The sequence below is a fragment of the Leptopilina boulardi genome, unplaced genomic scaffold (assembly GCF_019393585.1).
Source record: "Leptopilina boulardi isolate dan_hultmark-lab unplaced genomic scaffold, ZJU_Lbou_2.1 LbouV2_265, whole genome shotgun sequence".
Classification (NCBI taxonomy): Eukaryota; Metazoa; Arthropoda; class Insecta; order Hymenoptera; family Figitidae; genus Leptopilina; species Leptopilina boulardi.
In genome coordinates this window covers 102,581-119,665 of record NW_026137824.1, presented here as the reverse complement: position 1 = coordinate 119,665, position 17,085 = coordinate 102,581, and the positions used below count along the sequence as shown (strand labels likewise).

General features: G+C 24.1%; 1 protein-coding gene across 3 annotated transcripts in view; it reads left to right on the top strand.

Annotated features, from left to right (window-relative positions):
• LOC127281086 (sodium- and chloride-dependent transporter XTRP3) overlaps positions 1-12,886 on the top strand; it is a 33,757-nt gene extending 20,871 nt beyond the window's left edge. The window contains exons 2-13 of one of the 3 annotated variants that reach the window (XM_051304579.1): positions 2,242-2,474; positions 2,584-2,604; positions 2,678-2,899; positions 3,052-3,162; positions 3,261-3,502; positions 4,182-4,332; positions 4,489-4,690; positions 4,810-4,969; positions 5,036-5,198; positions 5,526-5,726; positions 9,412-9,511; positions 12,458-12,886. In XM_051304579.1, coding sequence (XP_051160536.1) covers positions 2,242-2,474; positions 2,584-2,604; positions 2,678-2,899; positions 3,052-3,162; positions 3,261-3,502; positions 4,182-4,332; positions 4,489-4,690; positions 4,810-4,969; positions 5,036-5,198; positions 5,526-5,726; positions 9,412-9,511; positions 12,458-12,489 — 1,838 coding nt within the window. In that variant the 3' untranslated portion in view covers positions 12,490-12,886. Of the gene's footprint in view, positions 1-2,241; positions 2,475-2,583; positions 2,605-2,677; positions 2,900-3,051; positions 3,163-3,260; positions 3,503-4,181; positions 4,333-4,488; positions 4,691-4,809; positions 4,970-5,035; positions 5,199-5,525; positions 5,727-7,224; positions 7,285-9,411; positions 10,533-12,457 lie in introns of those variants that run through there. The other 2 variants (XM_051304580.1, XM_051304578.1) reach the window with 2 other exon arrangements.
• The last annotated feature ends 4,199 nt before the right edge of the window (positions 12,887-17,085 follow it).

Here is a 17,085-nt window from a genome sequence, read left to right as displayed (position 1 = left end):
TTATTCAAAGGAATTTAGATTCTGCGCAGATGAAATCACATATATTTTTGAGGTTAGACTTTTATCGCATCTCAAATATCCGCGTTTTCATGATTCTGCGCATGAACGATTATTTATCGATCCTCGCGCTCAGTTATGCATTTTGAAACGAGTGCATCACTCTTGATCTTTATGTGTTTATTAATAAATGAAAAAAATCAATAACTTTTTAAAACCAACTGGAGCAATTAGAAAAAAAAATTTTATACCGTGGATGTCCCAGTTACCGTCCACCTAAGACCTAGTTTCCGTCCAGTTTAATTTTCAAAATAACATTTATAAAAAAATTATTTTCTTTTATTTGTTTACTTAAACTAATAAGTCGATTGTGTGACAAAAGGAATAAATTATTGTTAAAAAATAATTTAAATTACTATACGAGATATTTGTAAAATGGACAGAAACTGGGACATGGACAGTAACTGGTACATCCACGGTATATAAAATTTATATAACGGTATTATTTTGACACAAAATTTTTTCAAAACAATTGTTAAATTTTATGACAAAAAACATTTTAAACTTATAAAAAACAAAATTTTTAGAAACCGAATTTTTTACTATAGAAAGAATTTTTATTTTAAATATTTTCTCAGTACCAATTTTTTATTTAAAAAGTTATAATCTAACCGAATTTTAAGTGATTCGAATCTTTAAATGACGGAATTTCTAATTCACCGAATCATCATTTTTGCCAAAATTTTGATTTTTTGAAATTCATAAAACGCGGAATTTCTATTTGTCCAAAATTCCAAATAGCCGACAAACAAACGAGAGAAAAATTATTAAAAATATTCTTCGTTGGCCATTTGCAATTTTCAATAAGTAAAAATTCAACGTTATTATGGAACTTCATTAAATAACAATTTGGGAAAATGAAGATTCGTTAAAATTCAGCCATTTAAAAATTCAAATCACTTAAAATTCTATTGAATGAGAATTCTTCTAAATTAATATTCGGTTAAATGAAAAGTTTTTAAATAAAAAATTGAGACTGAGAAAATTTGTAAAATAAAAACTATGTCAAATAAAAATTCGGTACACAAAAATTTTTAGACGAATGAATATAATTTCTAAATTTCTGATAAATTAATTTTAGATATTCAAGCGCACATGATTATCCCATAAAAATCATTAGTTAAAATTTTGATTTGAAAGAATTTTTATTAGATATAATTATTTTTTAGACGAATTTTTATTTTTTTAATTAGAATTTGACACAATTTCTCTTTTTAAACAAATTTTTATTTGTCCGACATTGCAAATGGCCAAATCTAATTCGAAAAATAAAAATTCGTCTAAAAAATAATTATATCTAATAAAAATTCTTTCAAATGAAAATTCTAACTAATAATTTTTATGGAGAATTCATGCCCTGAAAAATCATCATTCTTAAAATGACTTTTGGCATCGCTAAGTAGTAGATTTTGATAAATTTTACAAAAGTATAAACTCAGCTTTAAAATCAGATTTGCGAATTCAAAAGGTGGATGATTCTCCTGAAAGTGACCTTTTGGTTAATTTTTGATTTTAAATGAATTTATAAAAATTTCTTCGATTTTAGGTGTTGCTGATTTTCTTAGTGGTAGTTTATATTTTGTTGAGTAATGTAAAAGCAGGTTTGGACAAATATATATAGTCCTAAAAAGTTTATGCAGGAGCTTGGGAGATGAAATGTCTCCCAAAAAGGCTACGGAGATGAAATAGTTTTAGCTCTTATACATAGATTCTACTTGATCAAACTGCTAAAGAATTTTTTATTTGCAAAAGTATAAATGCAAAATTTTGACTGTAGATATGTGTCAACAATTACTAGTGAGTTAATTTCGTAAAATTAATAAAAAAGAAAAAATAATTTAAAAACGTTCAGGATTGTCACTTTCAGGAGAAAGTGAATATCAACTGTGACGTGATAATTTTGACACGTTACACCCGAGTTAAAATTGTTTTAATATTAATATATTAATATTAACACTGATACTAATTAAAAAGGTCTTAGCCAATCACCATTTCTATGCAATGAAACACTAACGACAAAAATTTTTACTATTCCAAATTAATCGCGATTTTAAAATTCGAATACTGATTTTGAAATCAAAACTGCTTGTATTCCTTATATCTGAAATAAAGAAAATCATATATTTATAGATTTCTGGTAATTGTAAATAATTAACAAATGATTTTGATTTTATTCCCTTTTAGGAGCGTTCCTCATACCCTTTTTCATCATGCTCATATTGGAAGGTATACCTTTGTTCCTGATTGAATTGGGCCTTGGTCAAAAAATGCGACAAGGCGCACTTGGTGTATGGAATACTGTACATCCATGGTTAGGAGGTATAGGAATGGCTGCTTGTATCGTCACATTTTTCGTGGCACTTTATTACAATGTAATCATCACCTGGTGCTTCTATTATCTCTTTAACTCATTACAGGTAATATCATCCGCAAATAATTTCGAAAGAATTCAATTTCTTTTTTCATTAATAATACTAATTTTTCTTTCCTTTTTTTCCCCACCACACACAATTATTTGCACATCAGGCTGTGACATATAAATTTGGTGTAAGTATTAAAAATACGTTGTTTTTTTTTAAAAGAAAACTAAAAACAATTACTAATAAAAAAAATTATTTAGGAACCTTTATTGTGGGCTTCCTGTCCAATGGTGAATGGAAAACCGGTCGAAGAATGTGCAAAAAGTTCGGAGACCGCTTATTTTTGGTATCGTGTAACTCTTGATGCATCACCAACAATTGACGATGGCCAAGGATTAAAATGGTGGATAGTTATATGTTTACTAATCAGTTGGCTAGTTGTATTTTGCATCGTTATGAAAGGAATTCAATCGTCGGGCAAGGTATGTATGTAAAAATTTTAGGGACGTCTCTTGTTGCAATCATTTTTGGAATGCAAGGAGTCGCCGAATTTTTTTTTTTTTTCTCTTCCCATAGCTTCCTACAAGAGAGGCAATTTCTCCATCGAACTTAATTCGTCGTCATCGATTCGCAGGTGGTTTATTTCACCTCAATGTTTCCCTACTTGGTCCTCACTATTTTCTTCATTCGTGGGATTACGTTAAAGGGTGCTGGAGCCGGATTGGCTCATATGTATACACCAAAGGTATTGGCTTCTAGTTTTGTGATTGTGTTCGGATTTTTTTGGGGCTTAATTCTAAAATAGGAAATTTGAAACAATTCTTTTTGTATTTTAATGTTTAGGTGGAAAAATTATTGGAGCCAAAGGTTTGGTTGGATGCAGCAACGCAGGTATTTTACAGTTTTGGTTTGGCGTTCGGATCTTTGATTGCTTTTGGTAGTTACAACACTGTCAACAACAATTGTGTTAGGGATGTGTTACTTGTGAGTTTTTGCAATGCTTTTACTGCAATTTATGCAAGCGTTGTTATTTTCGCAATTCTGGGTTTCAAGGCAATGAGTAATGTGGAAAAATGTCTTGAAGGGTAAGAATTTTATTTGTTGAGATTTTGCACGCAGGGAATAAATTTTTTTGTTTAGGTGCGACAACAATCCTTCGATTTGGTTCAAATATTTTATAGATGATTTTCATCTTGGAAAATAGATAATAAATAGAAATTTCAAAACTCTATTTTAAAAACTTAAGCCTCTAATATACCAATTGTTAATTTCCACAAATACAACATACACATCTTTTAGCTGCGAAAAAGTTCAATTATTTGGATTTTATTTTCTCTAGATCTCTAACGTCCTTGAGCATGAATCAGAAAGTAATTGCAATTCGGCTCAAAAATAATGATGACAAATGAAATTCCATAAAATGAAAATTCTAACCAAATAAACTTTCAATATCGTATGAAATTTTAAAATCAATTCTAGCTTGGGATTAAGAAATTGGATAGAATAGTATATACGAGATACCCAAAACCAGAGGAACTAATAAAATTTGTAAAATCCAGTACTAGAGATATGAATTTAAATTCGTATGTGCAAATTTCAAAACCATTTGAACCAAATTGTAGAATTACCATAAAAAATATTTATTCCTAGCGTGAAATATATTCCTCAATTAAAAATTTATGAATGCTTGACATTTTAAATGTAAAATCTGTAAATATACAATCAACGTTTTTTATTTTACAAAAGAGAATTAATATTTTTTAGAAACAAAAATTTGCTAATCGAGGCTGGACTATTAAGTGGAAATACATCGATTTCAGTTCATTCAAATGAATTTGAAAATGCTGTACATCATTTTAATTCTTCAATGAATTTAAGTTTAGATGTCTGTGATTTAGGGGAGCAACTAAATAATGTAAGGAAAATAATAAATATATATAATATTAATTGTAGTTAAGATGATAAATAGGTGTCTCCTATTAAGTATTTGATTAAGCTAATCAAAATTACCATCCTCACTATAATATTAATTCTTAACATTTATAAATATACAAAAATATCTTTTTACCAGGCTGCAGAAGGCACAGGATTGGCTTTTATAGTTTTTACACAGGCAATAGTCGAACTTCCAGGTGCACCATTTTGGTCTTGTATATTTTTTTTAATGCTTCTTGCTCTTGGTTTGGGATCACAAATTGGACTTTTAGAAGGAATGCTGTGCGTTATTTTTGAAATAGATCTTTTCAAAAGAATCAAAAAACAATACATGACAGGTTAGTATTATGTAATTGTAAATTATATAAAATTGTTAAATTCTTATACTAATTCTGATTATTTAGAGAGTATATAAACTAATGAAAAAGTTTTATCTAATTGCTAAAAATTTTTTAAGGTGTTGTTTGCATTATCTGTTTCTTCGTGGGTCTTATATTCTGCACAGGGGCAGGTGAATATTGGTTAACAATGTTTGATAGTTTTGCCGGAACAATTGGTCTTGTTTTAGTTGCTCTCATGGAAATGTTAGCTCTAATATTTGTCTATGGACATGAAAAGTAAGATTTTGCCTTTGCAAACAGTCTTTATTGTAAAAGTTCGAAATTCATGAATAATTATTACAGATTCACTAAAGACATTGAAGAAATGACTGGATACAGACCAGGATGGTATTGGCAAATAACATGGAGATTTTTGGCTCCAATAATCATGGTTGCAATTTTAATTGCCAGTGTTGTACAAATGATTATGAATAAACCAAAATATCCTGCATGGGTTGCTGCTTTGGTAAGAAATTAATTATTATTTTACACGAAATTTAAACACAAAATAGATTTCTATACACGGAAAAGAACTTCATCTTGGAATCAGAGAAAAATTTCAATAGAATTGTAAAATATTTAATGGAAACAATTAAAATTTTTACAATTCCAGTAAAATCTTTTGCTATTCCCAATAATTAAAGAAAGGTTTTATTAAATTTGAATTAACTTTATTTAATTAAACCAGACAAAATAGATTAATTGATCTTTTTGCAGTTTAGTCAAATTAATCATTTAGGTAAATATTATTTTAAAAATTGTAGAAAAAAAATGATATTTTTTTTTATTACAGGGCAAAACCGAATTAACAATATATCCAGATTGGGTTCTCGCAATAGGAGTGGGAATTATTCTTATAGGAATCGCGCCAATTCCTGTCGTTTTTCTTATGCGAAGGTTCCAATTAACGAAACTTGATGTCGACATTCATCATGGAAGTATTCGTCGAAACGATACGACAGTGTCAACTAAAGAAATGATGGGCGATGTCGATGTAAGTATTTTAAAAAAAAGAAATTCAGTTTATAATCTCTTATTTTTTTTTTTAGTACTACAAATTAAATTAAAACTATATATTACGTGTTTTACTTTAACCCGCCGTGACTAAAGTAGGGTAAATTTTACCCTATGAAACTTTTATTCCTCGATAGTTTGAACTAGGAATGCTGAATTTTACTGCGATTTTTATATAAATGCAAATTTTGTTGTGACACTAATAAATTACATTACTAGACAATATAAAACAAATTTGTTAAAAAATTTCCATGATTTTAAGCTTTTCTTAAATATAGAAACAGAAAATCATTATAGGGTAAAATTTACCCTACCTTAGTCACGGTGTTACAAAATTGAACCTTAGTCTCGCCGGGTTAAAATGCAGAAAATTTAGTTTAGAATCTTATTTCTTTGAATATAATTTATTATCTGCATTGTTTAATATAACTTTGAATAAAAATTTTCAATTTTTATTATAAAATCACAAACTTTTATAGAATTGCCACCAACACCTTTTAAATAATAATAATAGAATTAATTTTATTTATTATGCAATTCGTTACCAGTTCCCAGATAGTACGTAAGCTTGCAGCAACCTTGCGATAAGCTTGCCGCGCAATATTGCCAACCTTGCACGGCAAACTTGCCGCAAGCTTCAAATTTCCCACCTGACCCAAGCTTGAATGGTAAGCTTACCGAAAGATTACAGTGTAAGATTACTGCAAGATTGCACAATAAAATTATCGTAATATTGCTCAGTAAGCTTGCACGGTAAGCTTGTAACAAGGTTGGTGTAAGTTTGCCAAATAACCTTGCATTAAACCTACAAATTTTTTTTTAATGTTTCGTCTAATTTATATAATTTTATTATATAGATTTTTTTATATAAATTAGTAAGAAACATTAAAAAAAATTTTTTAGGTTTAAAGAAAGGTTATTTGTCAACCTTGCACCAACCTTGCTACAAGCTTACCGTGCAAGCTTACTGAGCAATATTACGATAATTTTTATTGTACAATCTTGCAGTAACCATGCAAGCTTGGATCCTGTGGAACATTTGAAGCTTACAGTAAGCTTGCGGCAAGTTTGCCGTGCAATGTTGGCAATATTGCGCGGCAAGCTTGCCGCAAGGTTGCTCTAAGCTTACGTGCTATCTGCGTTGTAAATGTTTAAACACAGCTTGAAATTAATATTTCTCTTGTTTGCTTTTTTTGTTTCACAAAATGCTTTCTTTGGTAACGTAGAATTATATCGTTGAACAGAGAAAAAAAAACGTTTGAATGCAATTTTAACAGAAAAAAAATTCAATGTAATGATAAAATTGAGTTGTTTCTAATAATGACAATCCAGTAATTAAAAAAAATTCGTTTTAATATTTATGGAATATAATATTTGGGATAAATAATATTAATAATATAAATTCTTGTGATAAATAATAAATTGGCATATCTAATTATTGAAATGAAATATTTACCATACCTAAATGTGATCCGCAGATGTATGGGTAATCAACCCCTGTCTGTGGTAACGTCGGTATCCGCTTAGCTACTGTACATGTGAGTCGTTGGTAGTTATTTTGAGAATGCAAATTTTAGATAAATTTCATGTTAGCTAGATTCTACATACAAAAAAAAGTATATTTATTTTTATTGTTTTTATAATAATGAAATCAATTCAAAAATCATGTACCACGTCAATCAATATCATTATGCCATAGTTTAGATCAAATAACATTTTCATATATATATTCATAAATCTAAATTCTGGACTAAGGACATTTTCAGTTTGTGTTGTCTGTAAGATATGAGAATGCTGCGCGCGTCTGTTGAGAGTGGTGGGGGGGAACATGCATCTACCAATCACAACACCGCTAATTCCACTCTTTGTGCAGTGATTGGTAATTGCACATTATCCCCACTCCTCGAAAGTAGTGTTCTCAACTTTGACATCAAAATAAAAACAAGCTAAAAATAACGCTAGTTCGGGCTTTAATAATCATTACTAACATTTCTACAAAAAAAAAAAAACTGGATTTATCTATTAAAAGAATTCAAGATTTATCTGGTAAATTAAATTCCATTTTTTTTCCATTCGACAATGTTTGAAAAAGAAAATTCATCTTCAAACGCCGAAAACATTAAACTTCATATTTATGGAATGAATTATAATAAATCTTCTGATCAAAACATTCTTTATGTAGTAAGAAATTATTCAAAAATTATAATATGAAAAAATGTAATTTTACTTGTGTACTTTTATTAATGAATAATTTCTCACTAATTAGTAAATTATTACATTATTCATTATTAACCCTTAAAGGTCACACCTCTTTTTGATGTTTTTGGTAAAAAAAAAAATCATAACTTTTTGAAATTTTAATATTTTTAATTGAAATTTGTACAGTTAATATAGAATACCTAAGGAAAAAATACGTTTTTTTGTTTCCTTGCAAAAAAGGTATTTATATTGAATATTAATCTTCAAAACTAATGAATGAATGACATTCATACCCAGTGTGACCGTTAAGGGTTAAATTCATTATAAATTAAGGGTAGATCAAAGTCGATGCAATTTTTACATATAGAGCTTCAATGAAAAAATTACAACGACTTTCACCTAACCTTAAAAATAAACTAATTTAAATAATATATATTTATCAACTGATTTTTGATATTATACATTTTCAGGGCGTATGGATTTCCCTAAAAAAATCAAATCAATGGTTATAATTTTCATTTTAAACATTTTTATTTAGTTCATTTTTAGACAAATTTTCATTTTTTACAATTAAATTTTTCTTTTAAATTCTAATTTAACCGAATATTATTCATTTAGCAGAATTCTCATTCAACAGAATTTTAAATGATTCGAATTTTTAAATGCCATAATTTTCAAATTATCAAATATTTATTTGTTTAAATATTTATTTCCAAGAATATTGTTATTTGATAGAATTCATAAAAACGCCAAATTTCGAATTTTCAAAAATTGCAAATATCCGACAAACAATAGACAAAAAGGATTTCGGCGCTAATTTTAAAATTAATCAATCAGAAATTATCAAGAAAATTGTGATTAGTTAATTTTAAAATTCGCGCCGAAATTTTTCGGTCGATTGTCGGACATTTGTTAATACCGAACAAATATGGAAATTCGGTGAATTGGAAATTTTTGGAATGTAAAAATTCGAATCACTTAAATTTCTGATAAATTAATATTCGGCTAAATTAACATTTTTTTTTTTTTAATAAAAAGTTGGTTAAGGAGAAATTTTGTAAAATAAAAATTCTGTCAAACAGAAATTCGGCATCTAAAAAATCTGTTAAATAAAAATTTTTTTTTAAAACAAATTCTATATCAAATTTTGTAATTCAAAAAATGATTATTCGTCTAAAAAAAAAATTATATCTAATAAAATGCATAAAAATAAAAATTTAAACTAATGATTTTTGTGGGAAATTCATGCGCTTCTATGTTTTGAATTTAGAAAAAAAAAATTTAATAATTATAATTATTACCTATTCGTTTAAAATAATATTTTCAAAAAAAATATTTATTGTGCTTTTAAAACATTAAAAGAATATACTCTTAATTTATGATAGAATCAATTGATAAATTAGATTTAATGTATTAAAAAGAAAAATATATAATATTCTATAACAAAATTGATTTTTCATTCACAGTTGGACGATTATCAAGATCGATTAGAAGACTTTCCTGAAGAAGATGAGAATATCGATAGTGACGATGATAATAATGCACCCCCACGAATGAAAGATAGAGGTAAAGCTTTCGAAATGAAAGTTATTAACTTCTAACTTTTATTATAGGCTCAATTTCTCGTACTTCCGATATAAATTATGCGAAAGAACATGAGATAATGAGAGAATTAGAATGACGAATTTTAAATATCGTGAATAGAAGTTTGCAGAACATTATCTCAATAATCATCTATTTATTTACCATATATATTTATTATACCCCCTTAGACTATAAAAAAAAAATAAGAAAAAAAACTATTATTTATTTTTCAAATAAAAATAATATATATATATATATATATTTTTTTAACTTGGTAAAAATTATGATTTGCAAAATAAACGAAAATAAGGAAAAAAAATTAATATATTATGTATTATTGTACTAATATTATTATTATTATTAATAATTTATTTATTTATTTATTTATGAAACTGAAATATTTATTTTATTTGTAGTGAATATTCAGATTATCTTAAAAATAATTTATTTAAATTAATATAATTATTCATTTTTTTTAGCTCACTGGCACAAAAATAGTGTTTTTAGACCCTATATTTGTGCCTTTGGAATAAAAAAAGTATGCGGTAAAAAGAGAATTATTTTTTCTCTTTACAATTTTTACATCGGTGAAAGTTAACAACATTTATTATCAACGATTTAGAAGAAAAAAAAATATATCTTTCTTACAATTTTTTTATTTAAAAAAATTTTTGCAATTTTTTTTTATCAACAATTAAAAAAAAATTTCTGGAAAAAAAATTAATTTTCGCAACTTAAAAAAATATATATTTTTTTTTCAAACGTTGATCATAAACGTTGTGAACTTGATCGACGTCAATTTTTTACCAAGAATTAAAAATTTTATATATCTTGTATCTGCAAGCTTGACAATTTAATGCGGCTGATTTCATCAACTGTAGATTAAAATTAATTGACAATTATGAAAGAGATTTTAGTGAAAGTTGATGAAATTAGATCTAAAATTATATAGTTTTAAGCTTATTATGTAAATTGTAATTATATATATATATATAGAGAGAGAGAGAGAAAAAAAAAGTAAAACGAAAATCAGATTTCGTTTGAATGAGCAAACTAATTGAATGAATTAAACTGCCAATTAGGGATAGTTTCGCTAAAATCATATTATAGAACAGAGAATGGGCAATAGTTTCCTATATATAATATATACATATAGTATTATTACAGTTTAAATATATTGCGTCGATGTGGTCTATACAAAATCTTTGCAAAATTTTTATTATTATATAAAAATTAAATTCCACTATTTTCGATTTAAAACTAATTTGAAAAATTTTCACTCTTCAAATTTTTTAACTAGATTTCTCTGATTTTTCATTTATAAACTTTTTACTACAGAAAAAAATTATTTCATTTTTATAATTATTTCTTTCGGTTAAAAAAAATATTTTACTTCAAATTAAAAAAAAGTTATTTAATTTAAAAAAATTCAAAATTTCTATATTGTTTGTAAAGGAGAAAAAAAATTTTTTTTTTAAGAAAACTTTCAAAATATAAAAATAATTTTTGTATTTTATAACTGGATTTTTGAATTTTTAATCACTCATTTGATTAAAATCGACAGAAATAATTATAAGAATATCGAAAACACGAAATAAAAAGATTAAAATCAAAAAATGCGTTTTCGTTTAGGAAAAAAAAAGAAAAACAATGATTTTTAGTAAATTTCCTAATTATGATAATCAATATTTATACCTTTTGAACAAAAAAGAGTGCTATTTAATTTTAAGATTCGTCAAATATTGATAAAAAAAAAAAATATTATATACAGAAAACCATAAAAACTCGGGATGACCAAAAGTTAAAAAAGAAAAAAGAAAAAAAAACCTTTTTAACCTGAACGCGCAATTTTTAAGTAGAAAATAAAATGCATAATCATTTTTTATCGCAGAAATAAAAGTAAATCAAAGACTGTCTTTTACTGAATACATTTTAACGTAGTTTCGCAGAATATTGTCTATAAATGAAACATTTCAAAAATTAAAAAAAAAATTTTTTTAAATTGACTGACATTTTTTTTGATAATAATGGAATTCTTTATATAAAAAAATACAAAAAAGGAACAAAAGGGTAGAAAAATTAAATTACATATTTACGATTTAATTTTTTTTTTCTAAATTTAGTTCAAAAATAAATTATTTTTCATTAAAAAAAAAAAGATTGGGAGAAATATTTTTTTGATTCGTTAATTAAAAATATTAATTAATTTTTACAAAAATATAATATACAATATAATTATATAATTATATCATAAGAATAATATAATATAATTATATAAATATATATATTAGAAAATTATAAATTAATCTAAAAGATACATTAAATTTTCTTTTTATCTTTGAATATAAAACGCTAATTACGAACAAGTGACAATTTTGTATATATCGAACTAGCAAAAAAAAAAATTTATTTATTTTCATATGTTTCAAGGAATTAAATTCTACTTATCGAAGATTGAGAAATAACATTTAAAAAAATTTATATCGTTTTTTATTATTCATTGAAAAACAATTTTCATTATATATTCTAGATTTTTCAGGTCAATTTATAATTTATAAAATTCTTTAGAAAATTTACAAGAAAAAAAAACTTGAGAAAAATAATAATACAAAAAACCGTGATAAAATAATAAAAATATCTCTCGATTATATTTAAATAATGAAAATTAAAAAAATATAAATCCTAATAAAACCCAAAAAAGAGATTAATTTTAATTATTCAGTCGTTATTTTTTTAAATTGAAATTTTATATTTCAAATATTTCAAACAAACGTAATCTTAAAAAATTACGAAGAAAAAAAAGTCATTTTTATTTATCTCTAAATTTGATTATCCAAAAAAATTAATTACTTACAAGAAAATTATAATTTAATTTTTTTTTCAGATTTTTTCAAAAATTTTTCTCAAAATTTTATCTCTCTTTTTCAGGTTATCAACATTCTGGCATATATTTTAAATGAAATAATAAATACAGTGATCTAAATGAAAAAAAAAAAAAAATTAATCAAAATTATTTAATTTTTAAGAAAATCGTCACTAATTCGTAATTATCAAATTAAAAGGAAAAATTTATAATAATAAAAAAAAAAAATTTATGTCGCGTTCAATGTTGGTCACCCGATCTTGTACTTGTAAATAATTATATTATAATTATAATATATCCTATATAAATATTTATATATATAAAAGCTAAGTAAGACCAAATGAACTGTAAGCTACGATGTGATCCAAAATGAACATAAAAGATGAAAAGATATATGCCGAGAGATATAATATATATATATAAGTATATGTTATATTCTTCTGTTAAAGAGTCACAAAAAAAACGGAGTATTTAAGAAAAAAAATAAAGCAAAAACAATCTCAATGCAGTTGGAATTTTTTAATTTCAAATTTTTCAATTAAAATTCACAAATGAAAAATTAAATAACCCTGATAACAATGACAACTACGATTAATGTATAAATCTGTTTAATTAATTGGAGCATTCAATTAATTAAGGCTCAATTAGAAAATGAGATAATTATATCTAATTTTACATAATCAGAATATTACCGAGTACACACACATCCAACTGCACATTTGCATAATTAAAAAAAAAAAAAGATAAGACAAATCTGAATAGCAAAAAAAAAAAAAAAAAAATTTTTATTAAAATTAATAATTATAAAGTTTTGTTATATAAATTTCCTTTATGCTCATCTGTGTTTTATTTATCTCAATTAGTGTAAAAACGTATATTACAACAAAACATAAATTTTAATTTGTTGAGTATTAAAAAAAAATTAATTAAAATTATATATTTAATTTATTTAAATGCTGGTCCATTTGTTAAAGCATTTACGATAGATACATAAATGCTGAATTTTTTACGTTTACTTTTCATATGTGTATTTTGTGAAAATTTAATTAATAATAATTTTGTTATAATCATCGCTCAATATGTGGAAACAGATTTATTAATTTGAGATTAAAATTTAAAGATTAAATTGAAAAAAAATAATTCTTTTCGAAAAAAAAGGTTTCGAGTTCAAAATATTAAAAAAAAAAAATTATAAATTCCGATATAGGACGCATTTAATGTAATATTTTCATTTGAAAAAAATTTTTCTTTGTCTGCAATATTTTTTTTTTTGAAATCTTTATGAAAATTAAGAAAATACATATTTTTTTTTATTTCTCTATTTAATAAAAATTGTCGAATTGGTGATTTTTTTTTATTATCTATAGAATTTACATATAGCCGAATTTTCATTTCTTCGAATTATTATTTGACAGAAATTTCATTTAACTGTATTTCTTTAGTACAAAATTGTTACTTAAACGATTTTTTATTTTACAAACTTTTTATTTAATTGAATTTGACAACAGGTTTCAAAAGTGCTCGGCTTCTGAAGACGTTAAATTAAAAAAAAAAAATCCTAACTTTTATAATTTTTATCAAATCGAAAAATAAAGTAATACATTTTTTATTTTTCATAAAGATTACGAAAAAAAAATATTTTTGAATGAAAATCACACCCCATATAAGGATATTATATTTGAATAATTGTAAAAATAGTATAAAATTCCAAAATTCAAATTTCAAATTGAAACTTTTTTAAATTAAAATTTTATAAAGGAATTATCTATATATAATTGAAAAAAATTGTATTTTATAAAATGTTAATGCGTCGAATTTTTCGTTTAAATTTTCATTTTCAAAATACTCCAATTGTGATTGCTTCTTGCGGAAGTGAAAAAGTTCAAAGCTATATAATATATATAATGTATTAAAAAAAAGCCACGTAAGATATTGTAACGGAATCGTGACGAGAGAAAAATATTATTACTTTTTCTTTTTTTATTTACATATATGCGGGTATTTTATAAAAATATTATAAAAATGAATTTAAACTTCAAAATTTATTTAATTTATAATTGACAATTACATATTTATGGAATGAAAAATTAATTTTAATTACAATATTCAAAATATAACTTCAATATTTTATTGTATTTAAAATGTTTTTTTTTCCTACTTTTTTTTTTTGAATAATAATTTTTTTTTTCTCTAATCACGACGAATGTAGAAGACAAGGTTCCGATATTAACTAGAAAATGAAAGCGATCTTTATTTTTCTATATATATAAGGAAAAATAAAGCGCAAACGAATGTTCCAAATCTCGTGTGTTCAATCGAATTATATTATACCACGTTTTCAAAAAGAAGAAAAAAAAAATGTTTACTACGAAAATATGTTTTTTATATATATGTTTCATTTACAGAAAAAAATATATTATATATATTCGTTAAATGGTGAAAAAAAAAATTAAATAATTAAAGCGTGGTTATAAATATAAGCGTAAAAAAGTACGTTGGATCCTCGAAGCTTAAATTTTCCGTCGACTGATTTGTATTTTTTTTTTTTTTTCTTTTTGCTTCAAACGATTCTTCCCCCTTATTTTCACTTGTAAATATAGAAACAGATTTTTGGGGCTGACTAGAGAGATTTCTTAATTAAAAAAAAAGTAATAAAACCCACATCGAAAACTCCTCTCTTGCTTTTGACAAAAAAAAAATAATAATTTTTGGTAAATCTTACGAAAAAAATAATTGTACATTTATTTATAGATTGGTAAATTATAGTGATATAACGTAATGTTTTAACAATAAGTAAATTATATCAGTTCTTTTAGTTTAATTACAAAAAAAAAAAAAAAAAAAAAAAACCGGTTTATTAGTAAAAAAAAAAAAACCATTTTATTAATCTTAGAAAAAGTAATTACTTCGTTGTCCCTACAAAAATTATTTGCTGTAAAATTATTTATTTGTCAAATTTTTACCGTCATCTTTTTTGTATAATTTTTATAATTTATAAAAGAACAAATCATTTAACCCAAAGTGTTTTTCTTTCATTTAAAAATTTTTCTAAATATATTATGAGTTACACAATATTTTATTGAAGTTTTTTTTCTCCTTTTTTTAAAAAAAATAGGTTTTTATTTTATATTTTAAAATACAAATTTTTCTTTAGTTTGCCTATAAATTATTTTTTCTTTAAATTTAAATTTTTCAAAATTTTCAGGGTACAAGAATGAATTTTAATTTATAAATTAATTGATTTCATCAAGAAATAATATTTATGTTAAATTAAACAAAATAATTCAAAGAGAGACAGCTTTTCATAAGAAATATTATCGAATATTAAAAAAGCTCCATAATATATAGTGTAATGAGTTTTTAAAAGTGTTCCTAATAAATATTAATAACTGATAATAAAATTTCTTTCCGTAGTAATTTTTATAAACATAATGGTAAAAAAATTGAAAATTCAATTAGTTTATAACAAAATTTCACATAATAAATTCAATCAAAACTATAATTTTTGAAAATCAATTTTCAAAAAATTGTAAATAAAATTGACTTATACTAAATTTATTAATTTAGAATCAAAAAATTTGAATGACGTATTTAATAATTTCTTTGTTTTCTAAACATCTAATTAATATTTATTGTAAATAAGATTATTATTATTCTTATTATTATCACTAAGAAATTTTACTATCAAAACCTCTAATATAACCAGAATCTCTTTTTTTCTGACTTTTAATTGTAATGTAAAATCTTTGAAAATATTTATTAGTTTCTGATGAAATAAAAAAAAAAGTGATATACAATAGGAGCGTAAAAAGGAACCATAAATATATTTTAATTATGGAACCCCATGTGTAGTATTTCTATTGCGAAACAAATTGATGAATTCCTTGAATGCGCGCAAAATTTCTGCAATATATATAAAAATAATATAGTATATAATTCGTAATTACAAAAAAAAAAAAAAATTAGAAATAGATCGATTTAAAAAAAGTATTGTATACAAGAATTGTAATTATTTAAATAAAAGCTTATTTATTGCCAAATAAAATTTACTTTATTTATTATAATTATAACTATAATAACTACAGCAAACTATGCGCACACAGAAGACATTAATTTCTATACAAATTTTTTTTATTAGCAAATTCTATGATTAAATTTAAATATAAATTTGTAGGTTAGGGATGTTTGCGTTTACTATAGGGTTTAACAAAAGATTCACAGATCGTTCTCTATTTTTATTAGATTATGTTTAACAGAAGAAAACTATTATGATTTAAATTAAAAATATTTTATTATAAAAAAATATTTTTACAAAATTATATATGAAAATCCAGTCAGTCGAGACTCTCGACAAGAATTAGAGACGAGACCGACACTATAGTCTCGTCTCGTGAGCAGCCCTAAAAAAGAACTGAAAAATCGATTGTGAAGTTAATATTATTATTTTTATTGTTTTGCATTTTTAACAAATTAATTAACTCACAGTTTTCCTAAAAGTATCAAATTGAGACCAAAAATTGCATCAAATCTTTGCAACGTTCAAACGTTTTCAGCTTATAAACATAACCTAAAATGCATGAGAAAAAATTTGTCGATAAAATCAATATAGCCGAGCTTTTTAGAAGGTAGATGGCAGCACTCATCTATTTTCTTTCTTTAAATTTTTTCTGAATAGTTTTTATAAAAAGCAAAA